Source organism: Anomaloglossus baeobatrachus, chromosome 1 (assembly GCF_048569485.1).
Source record: "Anomaloglossus baeobatrachus isolate aAnoBae1 chromosome 1, aAnoBae1.hap1, whole genome shotgun sequence".
Classification (NCBI taxonomy): Eukaryota; Metazoa; Chordata; class Amphibia; order Anura; family Aromobatidae; genus Anomaloglossus; species Anomaloglossus baeobatrachus.
Window position 1 is genome coordinate 13,818,284 of NC_134353.1, and position 18,063 is coordinate 13,836,346.

Below are 18,063 nucleotides of genomic sequence, written 5' to 3' on the forward strand. Positions count from 1 at the left end.
ACAGGGATCGACAAGGGCGCATAGTAGCAGGCGAAATGTTGAGCAAGGTGCAGGAGAACATGAAGAAATGGAGGACGAACTGTCCATGGACATGGAAGACTCAGCGGATGAGGGAGACCTTGGTCAAATTTCAGTTGAAAGAGGTTGGGGTCAGATGTCAGAGGAAGAAAGAACGGGTAGCACCTCTATGCCACAAACACAGCGTGGACTTGGTCCGCATGGCTGCGCAAGACACATGAGTGCCTTTTTGTTGCACTACCTCCAACATGACAGTCGTATTGTCAAAATTAGAAGTGATGATTACTACTGGATTGCCACACTATTAGATCCCCGGTACAAGTCCAAATTTTGTGACATAATTCCAGCCATAGAAAGGGACGCACGTATGCAGGAGTATCAGCAGAAGCTGTTACTCGATCTTAGATCCGCTTTTCCACCAAACAACCGTGCAGGTGCAGGGAGTGAATCTCCCAGTTGTAACTTGACAAACATGGGACGGTTTCGTCATCTTCAACAGTCTACCCGTACCAGTAGGACCGTATCTGGTGCCGGTAACAGCAATTTTATGGAATCTTTTCATAATTTTTTTAGACCCTCTTTTGCAAGGCCACCAGAGACAACAAGTCTGACACATAGTCAACGGCTGGAGAGGATGATACAGGAGTATCTCCAAATGAACATCGATGCCATGACTGTGCAACTGGAGCCTTGCTCCTTTTGGGCTTCAAACCTAGAAAAATGGCCAGAGCTCGCAACTTACGCCTTGGAGAATTTGTCGTGTCCAGCTGCCAGCGTTGTCTCTGAACGTGTATTCAGTGCTGCTGGGTGTGTGCTGACAGATAAGCGCACGCGTCTGTCCAGTGACAATGTGGACAGACTGACGTTCATCAAAATGAACAAGTCATGGATCCAGAAGGAATTTACTACCCCTGTGTCATCCTGGGGAGAGTAAATGCTTGTTGATTTGGAATGTGCTTGATGCAAATCAAAACATCCTGTTTGCAACTAGGGCACAAGTGCTGCCACTGAATGGGTGGGTGTGTGGGGCCCAATTTTTGGAAAAAAAGGGAGACTCCGCTTGGAGTAACCCTTGCTTACATTGTTTTTAAAAGAAGCCAAGATGAACAGAGCTGGGATCAGGAAAGACTTTGCTACCTACCGTGGTGTCATCCTGGGGACGGTTAATTATGGCGTATTTTTTAATGTGCTTGATGCAAATCTAGCTGTGAAGTGTACAACTGGGGCACAACTGCTGCCACTGAATGGGTGGGTGTGTGGGGCCCAATTTTTGGAAAAAAAAGGGAGACTCCGCTTGGAGTAACCCTTGCTTGCTGTGTTTTTAAAAGAAGCCAAGATGAACAGAGCTGGGATCAGGAAAGACTTTGCTACCTACCCCGGTGTCATCCTGGGGACGGATAAGAATGGCGTATTTTTGAATGTGCTTGATGCAAATGTAGCTGTGAAGTGTACAACTAGGGCACAACTGCTGCCACTGAAGGGGTGGGTGTGTGTGGGGCCCAATTTTTGGAAAAAAGGGAGACTCCGCTTGGAGTAACCCTTGCTTACATTTTTTTTAAAAGAAGCCAAGATGAACAAGTCATGGGTCAGCAAAGACTTTGCTACCTACCCCGGTGTCATCCTGGGGATGGATAAGAATGGCGTATTTTTGAATGTGCTTGATGCAAATCTAGCTGTGAAGTGTACAACTAGGGCACAACTGCTGCCACTGAAGGGGTGGGTGTGTGTGGGGCCCAATTTTTGGAAAAAAGGGAGACTCCGCTTGGAGTAACCCTTGCTTACATTTTTTTTAAAAGAAGCCAAGATGAACAAGTCATGGGTCAGCAAAGACTTTATCTACCTACCCCGGTGTCATCCTGGGGACGGATAAGAATGGCGTATTTTTGAATGTGCTTGATGCAAATCTAGCTGTGAAGTGTACAACTAGGGCACAACTGCTGCCACTGAAGGGGTGGGTGTGTGTGGGGCCCAATTTTTGGAAAAAAGGGAGACTCCGCTTGGAGTAACCCTTGCTTACATTTTTTTTAAAAGAAGCCAAGATGAACAAGTCATGGGTCAGCAAAGACTTTGCTACCTACCCCGGTGTCATCCTGGGGATGGATAAGAATGGCGTATTTTTGAATGTGCTTGATGCAAATGTAGCTGTGAAGTGTACAACTAGGGCACAACTGCTGCCACTGAAGGGGTGGGTGTGTGTGGGGCCCAATTTTTGGAAAAAAGGGAGACTCCGCTTGGAGTAACCCTTGCTTGATGTGTTTTTAAAAGAAGCCAAGATGAACAGAGCTGGGATCAGGAAAGACTTTGCTACCTACCCCGGTGTCATCCTGGGGACGGATAAGAATGATGTATTTTTGAATGTGCTTGATGCAAATCTAGCTGTGAAGTGTACAACTGGGGCACAACTACTGCCACTGAATGGGTGGGTGTGTGGGGCCCAATTTTTGGAAAAAAAGGGAGACTCCGCTTGGAGTAACCCTTGCTTGCTGTGTTTTTAAAAGAAGCCAAGATGAACAGAGCTGGGATCAGGAAAGACTTTGCTACCTACCCCGGTGTCATCCTGGGGACGGATAAGAATGGCGTATTTTTGAATGTGCTTGATGCAAATGTAGCTGTGAAGTGTACAACTAGGGCACAACTGCTGCCACTGAAGGGGTGGGTGTGTGTGGGGCCCAATTTTTGGAAAAAAGGGAGACTCCGCTTGGAGTAACCCTTGCTTGATGTGTTTTTAAAAGAAGCCAAGATGAACAGAGCTGGGATCAGGAAAGACTTTGCTACCTACCCCGGTGTCATCCTGGGGACGGATAAGAATGACGTATTTTTGAATGTGCTTGATGCAAATCTAGCTGTGAAGTGTACAACTGGGGCACAACTGCTGCCACTGAATGGGTGGGTGTGTGGGGCCCAATTTTTGGAAAAAAAGGGAGACTCCGCTTGGAGTAACCCTTGCTTGCTGTGTTTTTAAAAGAAGCCAAGATGAACAGAGCTGGGATCAGGAAAGACTTTGCTACCTACCCCGGTGTCATCCTGGGGACGGATAAGAATGACGTATTTTTGAATGTGCTTGATGCAAATCTAGCTGTGAAGTGTACAACTGGGGCACAACTGCTGCCACTGAATGGGTGGGTGTGTGGGGCCCAATTTTTGGAAAAAAAGGGAGACTCCGCTTGGAGTAACCCTTGCTTGCTGTGTTTTTAAAAGAAGCCAAGATGAACAGAGCTGGGATCAGGAAAGACTTTGCTACCTACCCCGGTGTCATCCTGGGGACGGATAAGAATGACGTATTTTTGAATGTGCTTGATGCAAATCTAGCTGTGAAGTGTACAACTGGGGCACAACTGCTGCCACTGAATGGGTGGGTGTGTGGGGCCCAATTTTTGGAAAAAAAGGGAGACTCCGCTTGGAAGTAACCCTTGCTTGATGTGTTTTTAAAAGAAGCCAAGATGAACAGAGCTGGGATCAGGAAAGACTTTGCTACCTACCCCGGTGTCATCCTGGGGACGGATAAGAATGGCGTATTTTTGAATGTGCTTGATGCAAATGTAGCTGTGAAGTGTACAACTAGGGCACAACTGCTGCCACTGAAGGGGTGGGTGTGTGTGGGGCCCAATTTTTGGAAAAAAGGGAGACTCCGCTTGGAGTAACCCTTGCTTACATTGTTTTTAAAAGAAGCCAAGATGAACAAGTCATGGGTCAGCAAAGACTTTGCTACCTATCCCGGTGTCATCCTGGGGATGGATAAGAATGGCGTATTTTTGAATGTGCTTGATGCAAATGTAGCTGTGAAGTGTACAACTAGGGCACAACTGCTGCCACTGAAGGGGTGGGTGGGTGTGGGGCCCAATTTTTGGAAAAAAGGGAGACTCCGCTTGGAGTAACCCTTGCTTGATGTGTTTTTAAAAGAAGCCAAGATGAACAGAGCTGGGATCAGGAAAGACTTTGCTACCTACCCCGGTGTCATCCTGGGGACGGATAAGAATGACGTATTTTTGAATGTGCTTGATGCAAATCTAGCTGTGAAGTGTACAACTAGGGCACAACTGCTGCCACTGAATGGGTGGGTGTGTGTGGGGCCCAATTTTTGGAAAAAAGGGAGACTCCGCTTGGAGTAACCCTTGCTTACATTGTTTTTAAAAGAAGCCAAGATGAACAGAGCTGGGATCAGGAAAGACTTTGCTACCTACCCCGGTGTCATCCTGGGGACGGATAAGAATGGCGTATTTTTGAATGTGCTTGATGCAAATGTAGCTGTGAAGTGTACAACTAGGGCACAACTGCTGCCACTGAAGGGGTGGGTGTGTGTGTGGCCCAATTTTTGGAAAAAAGGGAGACTCCGCTTGGAGTCACCTTGCGGTGTTTTACATGATTTTAGAAGGGCGTGCCATGCCTATATCTGTGTGTCCTCCTCTTTTTCCTTGTCCAGCTGTTTTGTTTTCGCATGAGTATATGTCCTTGTCACTTTCCAATGTGTTTGAGTTGTTTGTCACCTTTAGGACACCTTTGAGGGTGTTTTCTAGGTGTTTTTCTGTGTTTGTGATTGCCTGCCATTGTTTCCTATGCAGTTCGAGTTCGGTTCGTCGAACGTTCGACGAACCGAACTCGAACGGGAGGTCCGTTCGGCGAACCAACCTCGAGCCGAACCGCGACCGGTTCGCTCATCTCTAGTGGTCACACATGGACACTCCTGCTCCATTGCTGCTGAAGAATGTGAAAACCAAACCTGCATCGCTTACTATGATGTGTAATCCAAAGGAAACAGTGGTGGGGAGAAAGCTCACTGTTAGTTCTGCAGACCCAAGGTGCGTGGATGTGGCTGCTACCAGAAGTCAAATAGAAAAAAGGAAAGGTACAGCACCAACATTTTCCATAAAAAATTCTGTCTTCTTTATTGAGAAATCACATACATGATAAAATCAAATATATCCCATGATGTGGCCCTAATAAGGTCCCCGCCTTACGCGTTTCAGAGATGCCTATGCATGCTTTTTTGGTGCTGAACCTCCTTTTTTCTATCACTTACTATGAGATTGTTGAAGAATTCGTTTGGGTTTTATGCAATTTTGTAACAATATATCAAAATAAAATAGACAAGCTTCTTCAATGAAATCAATCCCTTTCATGGGGCGAGACTGGACCCCATTATTGTACCTTGAACAGCAGAAAAGTGACAAGAATGTCATCACATATTGTGAGTGATCAGGACGCCATGTGAAGGAATAAAAATGGATTTTTGGTCAAACTAAAGATGTTGACTATTACCTGTAAATCTGAATTGTGAACAGCAGTAATCTAATTGAGTGACAATCTAAGTGAACTCCACATATGTCATATGTTTCTTTGGTAGAAGTATTAAATGGGAGTTTATTTAAATTAAAAAGAACATATAAGAATATAATAGATACACAAGATTCTTCCATAAGGACAAATGACATATTTCATACAATGGGGCAATATTAAATCCCATCACTGTACCTCAGAAGTGTAAAGAGATAATAATTTTTATTTCTATACTGCCAACGTATTTCACATCACATTACAATTCAGTGTGTTCATGCACAAATACAATAAGACATTATAGAGTAATTCTCAAGAGGAGTGAGGCTCCTGATCACAAACTGACAATCTGTGAGGAAATTGGGGGACTCAAAAGGTAAAAATAAAGTGCTTGTCATGTACGCTCCAGTGATCAGTATAATAAATAGGGCATTCAAATAGCATTACATCAGAAAATATGTGTACAGATACAAAGTGCTACTGAGCTCAGAGTGTGTGGAAACAGTTGAATAGGAGGGACCAGATTCTGAGGGAAATTTAGGAAGGGAGAAAGTGAGGTGACAAGCCTGTCTAAAGAGATAAAACTATGGATACCTGTAATTCACCAGATTATCTGGGGTAGTGCATTCCAGGAAACTGGTGCAGCATGAGAGAATTAGTAGAAACGGGAGTGGGAATTTCGAATTATGGGGGATGTTAGACTTAGGTCAGTTGCTGAATGGAAAGGACATGTAGGATGATAGAGATGAGGAGGAGATGTAGGGTGGTGCAGAACTGTAGAGAGGATGGGTAGGTGATAGACAGAAATGAGGAGGTGGAGATGTAGGGTGGTGCAGAACTGTACAGAGGATGGGTAGGTGATAGACAGAAATGAGATGTAGGGTGGTGCAGAACTGTAGAGAGTATGGGTCAGTAATAGAAAGAGATTAGAGGGAGATGTAGGGTTGTGCAGAACTGTAGAGATGATGGTTAGGTGATAGAGATGAAGAAATGCAGGGCTGTGTAGCACGATAGAGAGGACAGGTAGGTGAAAAACAGAGATGAAGAAGGAGATGTAGGGTGGTGCAGCACTGTAGAGATGATTGGCAGGTGATAGACACAGATGAGCGAGGAGATGTAGAGCGGTGCAGAACTGTGGAGAGGACAAGTAGGGTGGTAAACAAAAATTTGTTGGAGATGTAGGACAGTGCATCATTGTGGAGAGAACAGGAAGAATGGTAACCGGAGGCAATAGTAAGTGGAGGGGACCTAGGACTGAACTCTGAGGAACCCTGACAGTAAGTGGAGAGGACCTAAGACTGAACCCTGAGGAACCCCGACAGTAAAAGGAGGAGGGCTAGGACTTCACCCTGAGGAACCCTGACAGTCATAGGTGGGTATCTAGGCCTGAACCCTGAGGGACCCTGACAGTAAGAGGAGGGTATCTAGGCCTGAACCCTGATAGTAAGAGGAGGCGACGTAGCACTGAGCACTGAGGAACCCTGACAGTAAGTGGAGGAGACCTATGACTGAACATTGAAGATCCCTACCAGTATGAGGAGGGGATCTAGGAATGGACATTAAGGGTATGTGCACACGTTGCTTTTTTTTCCGCGCGGAAAAAAACGCACCCTCTGGCAGAGGGGAGAATAGTAAACAATGCTTTTTGAGAAACAACGCATCGAAAACGCATGTGTTTTTCATGCGTTTTTCATGCGTTTTTCATGCGTTTTTTTTAGGTGCGTTTTTTAAGACTTGGGTACCTATATGTCAGAAAACCCCCACAAGTGACCCCATTTTGGAATCTGCACCCCTCAAGCTTCTACTGCACAACGCAGCGTCATGGACACAGGGAAAACAATCTGCGCCCAAAACGCTGCAAACCCCGATTGTGGGCATCCAGCCTAAAAAGCGTCAATGGAGGTCAAATTTATATACAACGTCCCACCCCCCCTGCATATTCTAAGCTGGCACCTTTAGTACCTTTCATGTGGCACTAAAGGGTGCCTAGCCTAGTTTTTATCACAAAAACAAAAAAAAAAAATGGCGTGGGGTCCCCCCTATTTTTGATAGCCAGTCAGGGTAAAGCAGACAGCTGTAGCCTGCAAACCACAGCTGGCAGCTTCATCTTGTCTGGTGATCAATTTGGAGGGTTCCCCAGGTTTTTTTTTTTTTATTTATAAATAAAAATAATAAAAAAAAAATAACATGGGGTCCCCCCAAATTAGATCACCAGCCAAGGTGAAGCTGACAGCTGAGGTCTGGTATTCTCAGGGTGGGAAGAGCCATGGTTATTGGACTCTTCCCAGCCTAAAAATAGCAGGCCACAGCCGCCCCAGAAGTGGCGCATCCATTAGATGCGCCAATCCTGGCGCTTCGCCCCAACTCATCCCGCGCCCTGGTGCGTTGGCTAACGGGGTAATAAATGGGGTTGATACCAGATGTGTAATGTCACCTGGCATCAAGCCCAGCAATTAGTGATGTCACGGCGTCTATCAGACACCCGACATAACTAATTGACAGTAAACAAAGCAAAAAAAGACAACAAAAAATTTTTTATTAGAAAAAACACTCCCCAAATCATTCCCTTGTTCTCCAATTTAATAAAAAAAATGGGTCCGCAGAAATCCATTTGGATGTCCCACGTCGCCTCTGGACCTTCTAGAATATGGGGGCACGTTCAGGGAACGTATCCCCCATTTTCTAGGAGGGCAGACCCTCCATTTGAGGAGAGTGGGTGCAAAAATCTGCACCCACTCTCCCCGGGTCACAGCTGCAGACTGCCGAGCAGCCAGCACAGCTCTCTGAACACAGTGCTGGCTGTCAGCTGCTCGGAACATGTGACCGGCCGGCGTCTGCTGTGAAGGAGGAGGGAGCCGCGGGGGATCAGCGCTGCGACCGGACAGGTATGTATGACACCGGGGGGAATTGGGGTGAACGGGCAGGGCCTGGGTGCATTTTTCTGTCGCATGTCTCAAGGCACATGCGACAGATAACATAGGAGCAGGGCGGCCGGTGCGCTACTGTGCGCGCGGCCATGTTGGATTTTCGGGAGGGGGGTCGGGGGTCGCGGCGGGCACTTTGGCGACACCGGGGGCTTTGCCAGGAAGTGAGGTCAACAGGAAACCTCTTGACCTCACTTCCAGGTAAATGCCTGCGTTCTGGCGTGCCGACAAAGCCCGCGGACCGCAACAAAAAAGCAGGTCCATGCGGTGTAGCAGCGTTCTGACCCCACATCATTGATTCAATGGGGGAGAGAACGCAGCTACACCGCACAAAAGAAGTGACATGCTGCTTTTCTTTCCGCACCGATTTTTGGCATCCAAAATGCTGCGGAAAGAAACGCAGCGTGTGCACTGATTTTTCAGCTTTCCCATACACTTTGCTGGGAAAGCTGAACGCATGCAATTTGCCACTGAAACGCTGCGGTTCAAAACGCAGCGTTTCCGCGGTAAAAAACGCAACGTGTGCACACAGCCTAAAGATCCCTAACAGTAAGAGGAGGGGACCTACGACTGAATCCTGGAATCCTGAGGAACGCCAACAGAGTAGAAGACCTAGAACTGAACCCTAAGGAACCCTGACAGTAAAAAGAGGGGACCTAGGACTGAACCCTGAGGAACACTGACAGTAAGGGGAGGAAGAGCCGGCACATGATCCAGTGAAGAAGACGTAGGATGTGAACCAGGAGAAAGCAGTGTTTTTGAGCCCAATAGAGCAGAGTACAGTGAGGAGGAGCTGGTGATCCACATTATGAGATGCAGCAGAGATCCAGGAGGATCATCCGGGAGTATATAACCATTAGATTTAGCTGTTAGTAGATCATTAGAGACTTTAGTAAGAGCAGTTTCTGTAGAGTGTAAGGAGCGAAACCGGATTGTAGAGGGTCAAGAAGAGAATTATCTGATAAATTACATTTATAGATGAAGGGGGATTAGAGACCGGTCTGTAATTTGCAGTGAACTTCTGCTCCAGGGATGTTTTTTGTAGTAAAGGGGTTATGATGATGTATTTAACGCCTTCATCCCCGACCTGTTTTCACTTTCATGACCGGGTAATTTTTTCAATTCTGCCCGGTATCACTTTATGAGGTTATAACTCTGGAGCTTCTGATCCCGGTGATTCTGAGATTGTTTTTTCATTACATATTGTTCTTCACGTCAGTGGTAAATTTAGGACGATATTTTTTATGTTTATTTGTGAAAATATCGGAAATTTTGAAAATAAAATAGAAAATTTCAAACTTTGAATTTGTATACCCATAAATCCAAGAGTTCTGTTACACAAAATAGTTAATAAATCACATTTCCCGCTCGTCACTTTACATTAGAACAATTTTTGAAATATAATTTTTTTTTTTGTTAAGAAGTTACAAGGGGTTAAAGTTCATCAGTAATTTCTAATTTTTCCAACAAAATTTACAAAACCATTTTTTAGGGACCACATCACATGTGAAGTGACTTTGAGGGGCCGAGGTGACAGAAAATACCCAAAAGTGACCACATTCTAAAATCTGTCCCCCTCACACTGCTCAAAACCACATCCAAGAAGATTATTAACCCTTCAAGTGCTTCACAGGAACCAAAGCAATGTTGAAGGAAAAAATGAAAATTTTACTTTTTCCCCACAAAATTGTTTCTTTAGCCCCATCTTATGCATTTACACAATGGCAACAGGAAAACATGAACCATACCATTTGTTGTGCAATTCCTCCTGAGTATGCTGATACTTCATATGTGGTTGAAAACTACTTTTGAGGCGCAGAGCAAGGTAATGAAGGGATGAAGCGCCATATTGGAGTAAAGATTTAGTTGGAATAGTTTGCGAGTCTCATGTCACATTAGCAGAGCCTCTGAGGTGCCAGAACAGCAGAGACCCCCACAAGTGACCCCATGTTACAAATTACACCTCTCAATGAATTCATCCAGGTGTGCAGTGAGCATACTGACACTACAGGGGTGTCACAAAATACTATAATATTGGGCGGTGTACAAAAAATAATTACATTTTTACCACTAAAATGTTGTTTTAACCCCAGATTTCCAAGTTTCACAAGGGGAATTGTTAACAAAAAGACCCCACAATTTCACCTGAATGTGGCAATATCCATAGGGGAGTACCCACTGTGACCGGACCATGAATCTCCATCAGAGAGGCCTCGGCTTCTGCTCAACAGACTATCTCCGATGGCCATGTGGTCAGAGCAGAGGGACCCTCAGTGCCCCCGGTAGGTACATAGCTTCATGGCTTCGTCACTCTTCCTCCTTGGCGTCTCTCACTCTCATGCGCTCAAGATGGCTGCTTCCTCCTCGGTCTGATTGTGGCCATCCGCGATCTTCCCACTCTCACCAGAGACAGACACCTCAAACTTCCCTTATGCCTTCTCAACCCCTCAGGAGATAGGGGGAGATCTAGCTGGGGGTATTATGAGGGGAGAAGGAGAGAGCTTACTGTATATATTTTAAGTAAGGTGAGTGGTGGCAGAAAGCGTGAAGAAGGTGAGAGGCAATAGGGTAACTGGTGCAGGTAATAGGGCGAGAAGATGTGAGGAGCCTGGTAACCTCTTCTGTGACCAGTTCAAAGGTAGAAAGTGAACTTGGTGCAGGAGGGAAGGGGAGCCGTGATATTGGGGGATTGGATGAAGTGTCCTGGTACAATGGTGGAGAGTATTTGGCCCGGTAGTCAGCGCTGACATTGGTAATTGTGGCCGGCAGTTTAGGACCGAGGAGGGAGTGAGAAGTGTAAGCAGTGTAGGATTGTCATATACAGTGAAGGAAATAAGTATTTGATCCCTTGCTGATTTTGTGAGTTTGCCCACTGACAAATACATGAACAGTCTATAATTTTAAGGGTCGGTTAATTTTAACAGTGAGAGAATATCCAAAATAAAATCCAGAAAATCCCATTGTATAAATTATATAAATTTATTTGCATTTTGCAGAGATAAATAAGTATTGGATCCCGCTACCAACCATTAAGAGTTCTGGCTCCTACAGACATTAGACGCTCCTAATCACCTCGTTACCTGCATTACAGACGGCTCTTACATTGTCACCTGTATAAAAGCCTCCTGTCCACAGATTCCATTAATCAGTCAGCCTCCAACCTCTACAACATGGGCTACCAAAGAGCTTTGTAAGGATGCCAGGGACAAGACCATAGACCTGCACAAGGCTGGGATGGGCTACAAAACCATAAGTAAGACGCTGGGTGAGAAGACAACTGCAGGTGCAATAGTAAGAAAATGGATGAAATACAAAATTACTGTCAATCGCGATCGATCTGGGGCACCATGCAGAATCTCACCTCGTGGGGTCTCCAGGATCATGAGGAAGGTGACAGATCAGCCTAAAACTACACGGGGGAACTTGTTAATGATTTCAAGGCAACTGGGACCACTGTCACCAAGAAAACCATTCATAACACATTATGCCATAATGGCTTAAAACCCTGCAGTGCCCGCAAGTCCCACTACTCAAGAAGGCCCATGGGCAGCCAGCCCATCTGACAAAGGCCCATGTGCAGCCGGCCTGTCTGAAGAAGGCCCATGTGCAGCCAGCCCATCTGACGAAGGCCCATGTGCAGCTGGCCCGTCTGAAGAAGGCCCATGTGCAGCTGGCCCATCTGAAGAAGGCCCATGTGCGGCCGGCGCATCTGAAGAAGGACCATGTGCAGCCGGCCTGTCTGTAGAAAGACCATGTGCAGCCGGCCAGTCGGAAGAAAGCCAATGTGCCGCCGGCCAGTCGGAAGAAAGTCCATGTGCAGCCGGCCCGTCTGAAGAAGGCACATGTGCAGCTGGCCTGTCTGAAGAAAGCCCATGTGCAGCCGCCCCGTCTGAAGAAGGACCATGTGCAGCCGGCCCGTCTTAAGAAGGACCATGTGCAGCCGGCCCGTCTGAAGAAGGACCATGTGCTGGTGGCCCGTCTGAAGAAGGCACATGTGCAGCCGGCCCGTCTGAAGAAGGACCATGTGCAGCGGGCCCGTATGAAAAAAGCCCATGTGCAGGCGGCCCGTCTGAAGAAGGCACATGTGCAGACGGCCCGTCTGAAGAATGCACATGTGCAGGCGGCCTGTCTGAAGAAGGCCATGTGCAGTTGTCCGTCTGAAGTGATTGGGAGAAGGTGCTGTGGTCAGATGAAACAAAAATTTAGCTCTTTGGCCTTAACTCAACTCACCATGTTTTGACGAGGAGAAATGCTGCCTATGACCCAAACAACACCATACCCCCTGTCAAGCATGGAGGTGGAAACATTATGCTTTGGGGATGATTCTCTGCTAAGGGCACAGGACTACTTCACCGCATCAATTTACCTACCCTTAAAATTATAGTCTGTTCATGTCTTTGTCAGTGGGCAAATTTACAAAATCAGCAAGGGATCAAATACTTGTATCCCCACTGTAGTGAGGAGAGGAGGTCAGAGGAGTCACTTGTTTGGAGAAGTGAAGGGCAGTGTTATAGGGTTTGAGCATAAACGTATATTGGGCAGAATGTAATCACACATGTGAGTATCAGGCAGGGGTATCGCCATGTCATGGACGCTCACACTGCTGGATCAGGCACGGGTATCTCCATGTCATGGACGCTCACACTGCTGGATTAGAAGCGGACAGAATGTGATCAGGCAGCGGTATCGCCGTGTCATGGACGCTCACACTGCTGGATTAGAAGAATTCAGTGTAGACCTGTGTTCACGAATATCAGATACTTCAAGAAGGAGCAATCCATAATGACTGACAGCAGTGGAGATAATCCAACTGAAAGTTAAATTGATAGGTGCTTTTATAAAGTGGACTGGAGATTTAGGGGTTTCCTAGGAGGTAATATATTTTAGGTGATATCTCAGCACTGATCTCTCTGATTGCTGATACCCCCACCCATCCTGACAGAGACCCCCATTCCCTGTAGGGAGGTAGTCGCAGAAGAACAATCTGTCTACAAAGATGGCACTGACTATTAGTAATGCTGTTATTCTTACACTGATTGTTATACTTTTTGGTCACTTTCGGAGTATCTGCAGTACAAGCTGATACACACGGGTGAGTTTTGCTGACAGCGCACCTTGTATTCAGTCTGCTTTATCCTGATTGTAGACACAATTAAACAACAGAGGCGTCTCACGCCATTAGTTTTAATTGAAGATATAAGGGAAAAACTTTTCTTCTTGCTGAGACTGACAAACCAATCTGGCCGCCAGTGAACGAACTCTAGCGCTACCTAATGGAAGTAACAATCTTAAAAGTCAAAAGAGACCCTTTAAGGCTGGGGCCACACGGGGCACTACTGCGATGCTCGCTTGACACTCGGCTCACACTGGCAGCACAGCAGGAGCCGAGTGTCATGCTAGTATCCCTGCGACTGCGTTCCGATCATGCGAGCGGACCTCAGCTGTGGGGGGCGGGCAGGTGCTGCGGAGGGGAGGGAGGGATTTCTCTCCCTCTCTCCTTCGTAGCTGGCTATTGCGATTCTCGCTCTGCACACACGGTACACCGGTGTACCGCGAGTGCAGTACGATTTTTCTTTCGCACCATTCATTTGAATGGGGCGAGAGAAATGAGTCTCGCATTACAGTTGCAGCATGCTGCGATTGTTTTTTCGGTCCAATTAGGGCTGAGAAAATAATCGCTCATGTGTGCTGACACACAGGTGTTATGATCCGGAACCATGGAAGACCACCACAAATCATTGGTAAAAGGTGACAAGAGCATTGGCAACTAATCTGGCCGCCATCCCCTTACTAACCATCACAACTAGAAGTAGCCGAGGGGTGCACTAACATCCTGTGCACCGCGAACCCAGCCGGAGAACTAACTATCCTAAAGGAAGGAAAGATGAATAACTCTCTGCCTCAGAAAATAGACAAGAATAGCAAGCCCCCCACATTCAAAGACTGCGGTGATATAGGAAAACACAATACACAGGTAGATGACAGGATTAGCAAAAGGTGAGGCCCCCACTGACTAAAATAGGAAAGGACAGGAAAGGGACTGATGGTGGCCAGAGTAAAACCCTGCAAAATTCCAAATTCCTGATAGTACAAAAAGGCCCTCAGATCGCACGATCTGAACTCTGTCCTATACCAGGTGCCTTTGTCATACCAATGAACAGAAAACAAGAATCATAACAAATTCAACAAGCCACAAACACATGGACCCAAAGGAGCTATACTCCAAACAGAACTGCAGGGAGTTCCCCAGCCAAGCAACTGAGGGGGAAAATCCCTGCATGCAAATAAACTGAAAACAACCACAGAAAATGACAAACCCAGATAAGAGCAAAAGAACCAAACAATAAATAAAGAGCAAGCACTTATCTGGGGTAGATGTGGTATGGAGCAGAATGAAGCAGGCTGGTGATACAAAGAACAACTGACATCCAGCATAGCCTGCTATCAGACCAGGATTTAAATAAGCAGAGAGTTAGCAAAGGAAACACCCATTGCACAACACACCTGGTCCAAGTCCAAACCATTCCTGGCCACCAGAGGGAGCCTCCCAGCAGCCAAAGCATAACTAACATTCACAACACACAGGCTAGAATTGGTCCGAGTGGAGTGTGATGTTTTATCGCACTCCACTCGCACCGATTTTCTCGCCGTGTGGCTTAGGCCTAACAAGCCTTTTCATATGACTTAAGATTTTTGAGTTCATCTCCTTCCTCCTTGAAAAGACAATTTGGATATTTCCCAGAGGAGCACTGCAACTATTAGCCTCCTCACTGACAGCCAAATTGGTTTGTCAGTCTCCACAAGGACAAAAATGTTCCCCTTAGACCCCACTATAGCTTCTCATACAGCCAGGTCAGATCTCATACTTTGCACTGATGAGGGGCAATCACCCCAAAACACTATGTCTGCAAATTGAGGTTCTGATCTGGCAACAATCCTAGGTCATATGAAATGGCTCGTTAAAGGGTCACTTTTGACTTTTAGGATTGCTACTTCCAATAGGTGGCACTAGAGTTTGTCTCCTTCCTCCTCCCTGAAGAGACAATATGAATTTGTAGATATCTGACTGCTTGTTAGTTCACGAGAACATGTGCAGAAGAGAAGGGTCCACACATAGGGGAGACGTCACTAATGTGTCCACCCTTCTCTGCAAAAAGAGGATAGTAGACATAGACCATGGTAACATGCAGCGTTAACTTAGTGGACAGAGTATGACCCTCTGAGGGTAACATATGACACCTATACGCAGTGGGCGCCATTCATCTGTGGTAGTCTCTACATTCACTTATATCTGGAAACTGAATGGCAATGTGACAGTATAATGTATGGGCACACCCATGTATGTATATCTGTGGGCTTCTGTGGTACATGACTGTTATGTTATTTAATGTCCCCTTCTCTTGCAGGAGATCATGTCTGAATATCGGATCCGGCTCTACAAGGACTCTGACTATGAGAAGGTTCGAGAGATCTTTGCTGATGGCATAAAGGAACATACCGCCAAAGCTTTCCACTTTTCACTTCGTCTCCCACGTGTCTGGGCCTTCTTTTTGGTTACGTTCCTTCTTTTCTCACAGATCACTGGGTCATTACTGGTTTCCATTTTAGCTTTGATCATTGACATAGGATTCGTGTTTCTTTTGCATAAGTTGATCTATGTGTCCTATGTTCAGCACTGTCTGGACGACGACATGCTGGATATTCCGAAATATTACCTTCAGAGAGATGGTTACTGCTTCTGGGTGGCGGAGTCTTCAGGAGAGATAGCAGGGATGGTGGCAGCGATCCCACCAAATCATCACCAGGCAGACAGACAAGTGGAACTGAAGAGACTGTCTGTTCCCAGAAAATACCGGGGCCAGGGAATCGCCAAGGCCTTGTGCAGGACGGTCATTGACTTTGCCCGGAGGAGAGGCAGTGAGGCGGTGATCTTGGAGACCTCATACCCTCAAGTTGATGCCTGGCGGTTGTATGAGAAGATGGGTTTCAGGAGAATGAGAACCTTCTTTGCCCCAGAACTGGTGGCAAAACTCATCGGCTTTACAATATTGTTCTACCAGTACGACCTTCCTGTCCACAGGTGAAAAGTACGGAAACGGCAGAAGACTTAGGAGGTTATTCTAGAGATCGACATGGAAGCACCTGAGCTCCTAGAAATTATTCTTATTATTCACCATTAAACACTGGAAATAACAAACTCCTGTGTTCTTAGTGTGCAAAGTAAGAAATTTCAGAGGGATCAAAGGGTGTGCGAGAGGGGTTGTCAGATCCTAAAAATCAGGAGGAACGTCTGTCACTTGAGTGAGGAGGAAAAGGCAGACTAGAAGGGCATGGCCAGGCGGTGCGGCGACGGTGTGACATCCATGAGCCAAAGCTCTGCTAGCTCACAGTGAACCATGATAGTGCAACATGACACCGTCGCAGAGGGTGGTTTATCGGCATCGTGCAGCCATGCGCACCGTCTGGCCAAACCGTTAGCAAAATACAATTCAATCCAATGGCCAACATGACCAAGTAGAAGATCTTGTGATGATTCCATGGGGGTAGACATTATTAAAATTGGTCATAAATATTTATAAATAGAGGTCCATTTTCCAGGAAATAATGGGGAGATCAACAGCAGCAAGGAACCTCTGCCCAATTGGACTCACCACTGCACCTGCCTAAGAATAAAGGGAAGGGACGCACAGTGTGGGGGTCTCAGAGGTCGGACCCCCTCCATCACACAATAATGCCCCATTAGAAGGATCAGACTTCAATGCTGTAGTCTTGGATAATTCCTATAAGTCGAATAAATGTAGTAATAGGAAGCCTGTTCCATGTCCATATCCCAGAAGGGGCAAAAGGGGCTATTACCGGAGGGGCTCCCCCACCAACCACATGCAGCACAGAAGGTTGTATAAAATATCGCCAGCTGTTGTATCCGCCGCAGTGTTATGTGGGTGCTGTTTGGCTCCAGTATATAGACGCCATATTTTAGTGTTGGTGCTGGAAGAAAGTTTGGAAGTACAACCCTATAATCAGTCCGGCCTGAGGGACAGAGGCTGCAGGGAGAACCTGCCCCACTGCAAAGACTGACCCCCAGAAGTTATCACCCTCCTACGTCAGTATGGAGGACCCCAGAAGGAGACAGGCCCCTGTACAGACGGGTGAGCAGGGGGAAACCTGATTTTAAAAAAATGACCACACACATGGAATAAACCTGTTCACCTTTGAGCAATTCATAGTAAATCATTAAATAATTCACTTGTATATTAGCTGAATAAGCTGTGAGTCTCCCGAAGTCACCTCGATGTGAGCCATGCACACTCGGTCTCCACACAGTCTACACACGGTGTCCACTCAGCTTCCACACTGTCTCCACACGGTCTCCACACATCCTCCATTCGGCTTCTACACTGTCTCCACTCGGTCTCCACACAGCTTCCTCACAGTCTCCACTCGGCTTCTACATGGTCTCCACTCAACTTCCACACAGTCTCCACTCGACTCCTAAATGGTCTCCCCACAGTCTCCACTCAGCTTCCACACAGTCTCCACTCAGCTTCCACTCGGTCTCCACTCAGCTTCCACATGGTCTCCACTCAGCTTCCACATGGTCTCCACTCAGCTTTCACACAGCCTTCACTCGGCTTCTACATGGTCTCCACTCAGCTTCCACACAGCCTCCACTCAGCTTCCACTCGGTCTCCACTCAGCTTCTACATGGTCTCCACTCAGCTTCCACACAGCCTCCACTCGGCTTCTACTTGGTCTCCACACAGTCTCCACTAAGCTTCCACTTGGTCTCCACTCAGCTTCCACTTGGTCTCCACTCAGCTTCCACACAGTCTCCACTCAGCTTCCACTT

The 18,063-nt window shown here is 46.6% G+C and overlaps 1 protein-coding gene across 2 annotated transcripts in view; it reads left to right on the plus strand.

Annotated features, from left to right (window-relative positions):
• The window catches only part of LOC142303877 (putative N-acetyltransferase camello), a 34,845-nt gene extending 18,421 nt beyond the window's left edge, over positions 1–16,424 (plus strand). For both annotated transcript variants that reach the window (XM_075345721.1, XM_075345714.1), the window contains exon 2: positions 15,620–16,424. In XM_075345721.1, coding sequence (XP_075201836.1) covers positions 15,626–16,297 — 672 coding nt within the window. In that variant the 5' untranslated portion in view covers positions 15,620–15,625 and the 3' untranslated portion in view covers positions 16,298–16,424. The remainder of the gene's footprint in view (positions 1–15,619) is intronic.
• Positions 16,425–18,063: the final 1,639 nt, after the last annotated feature.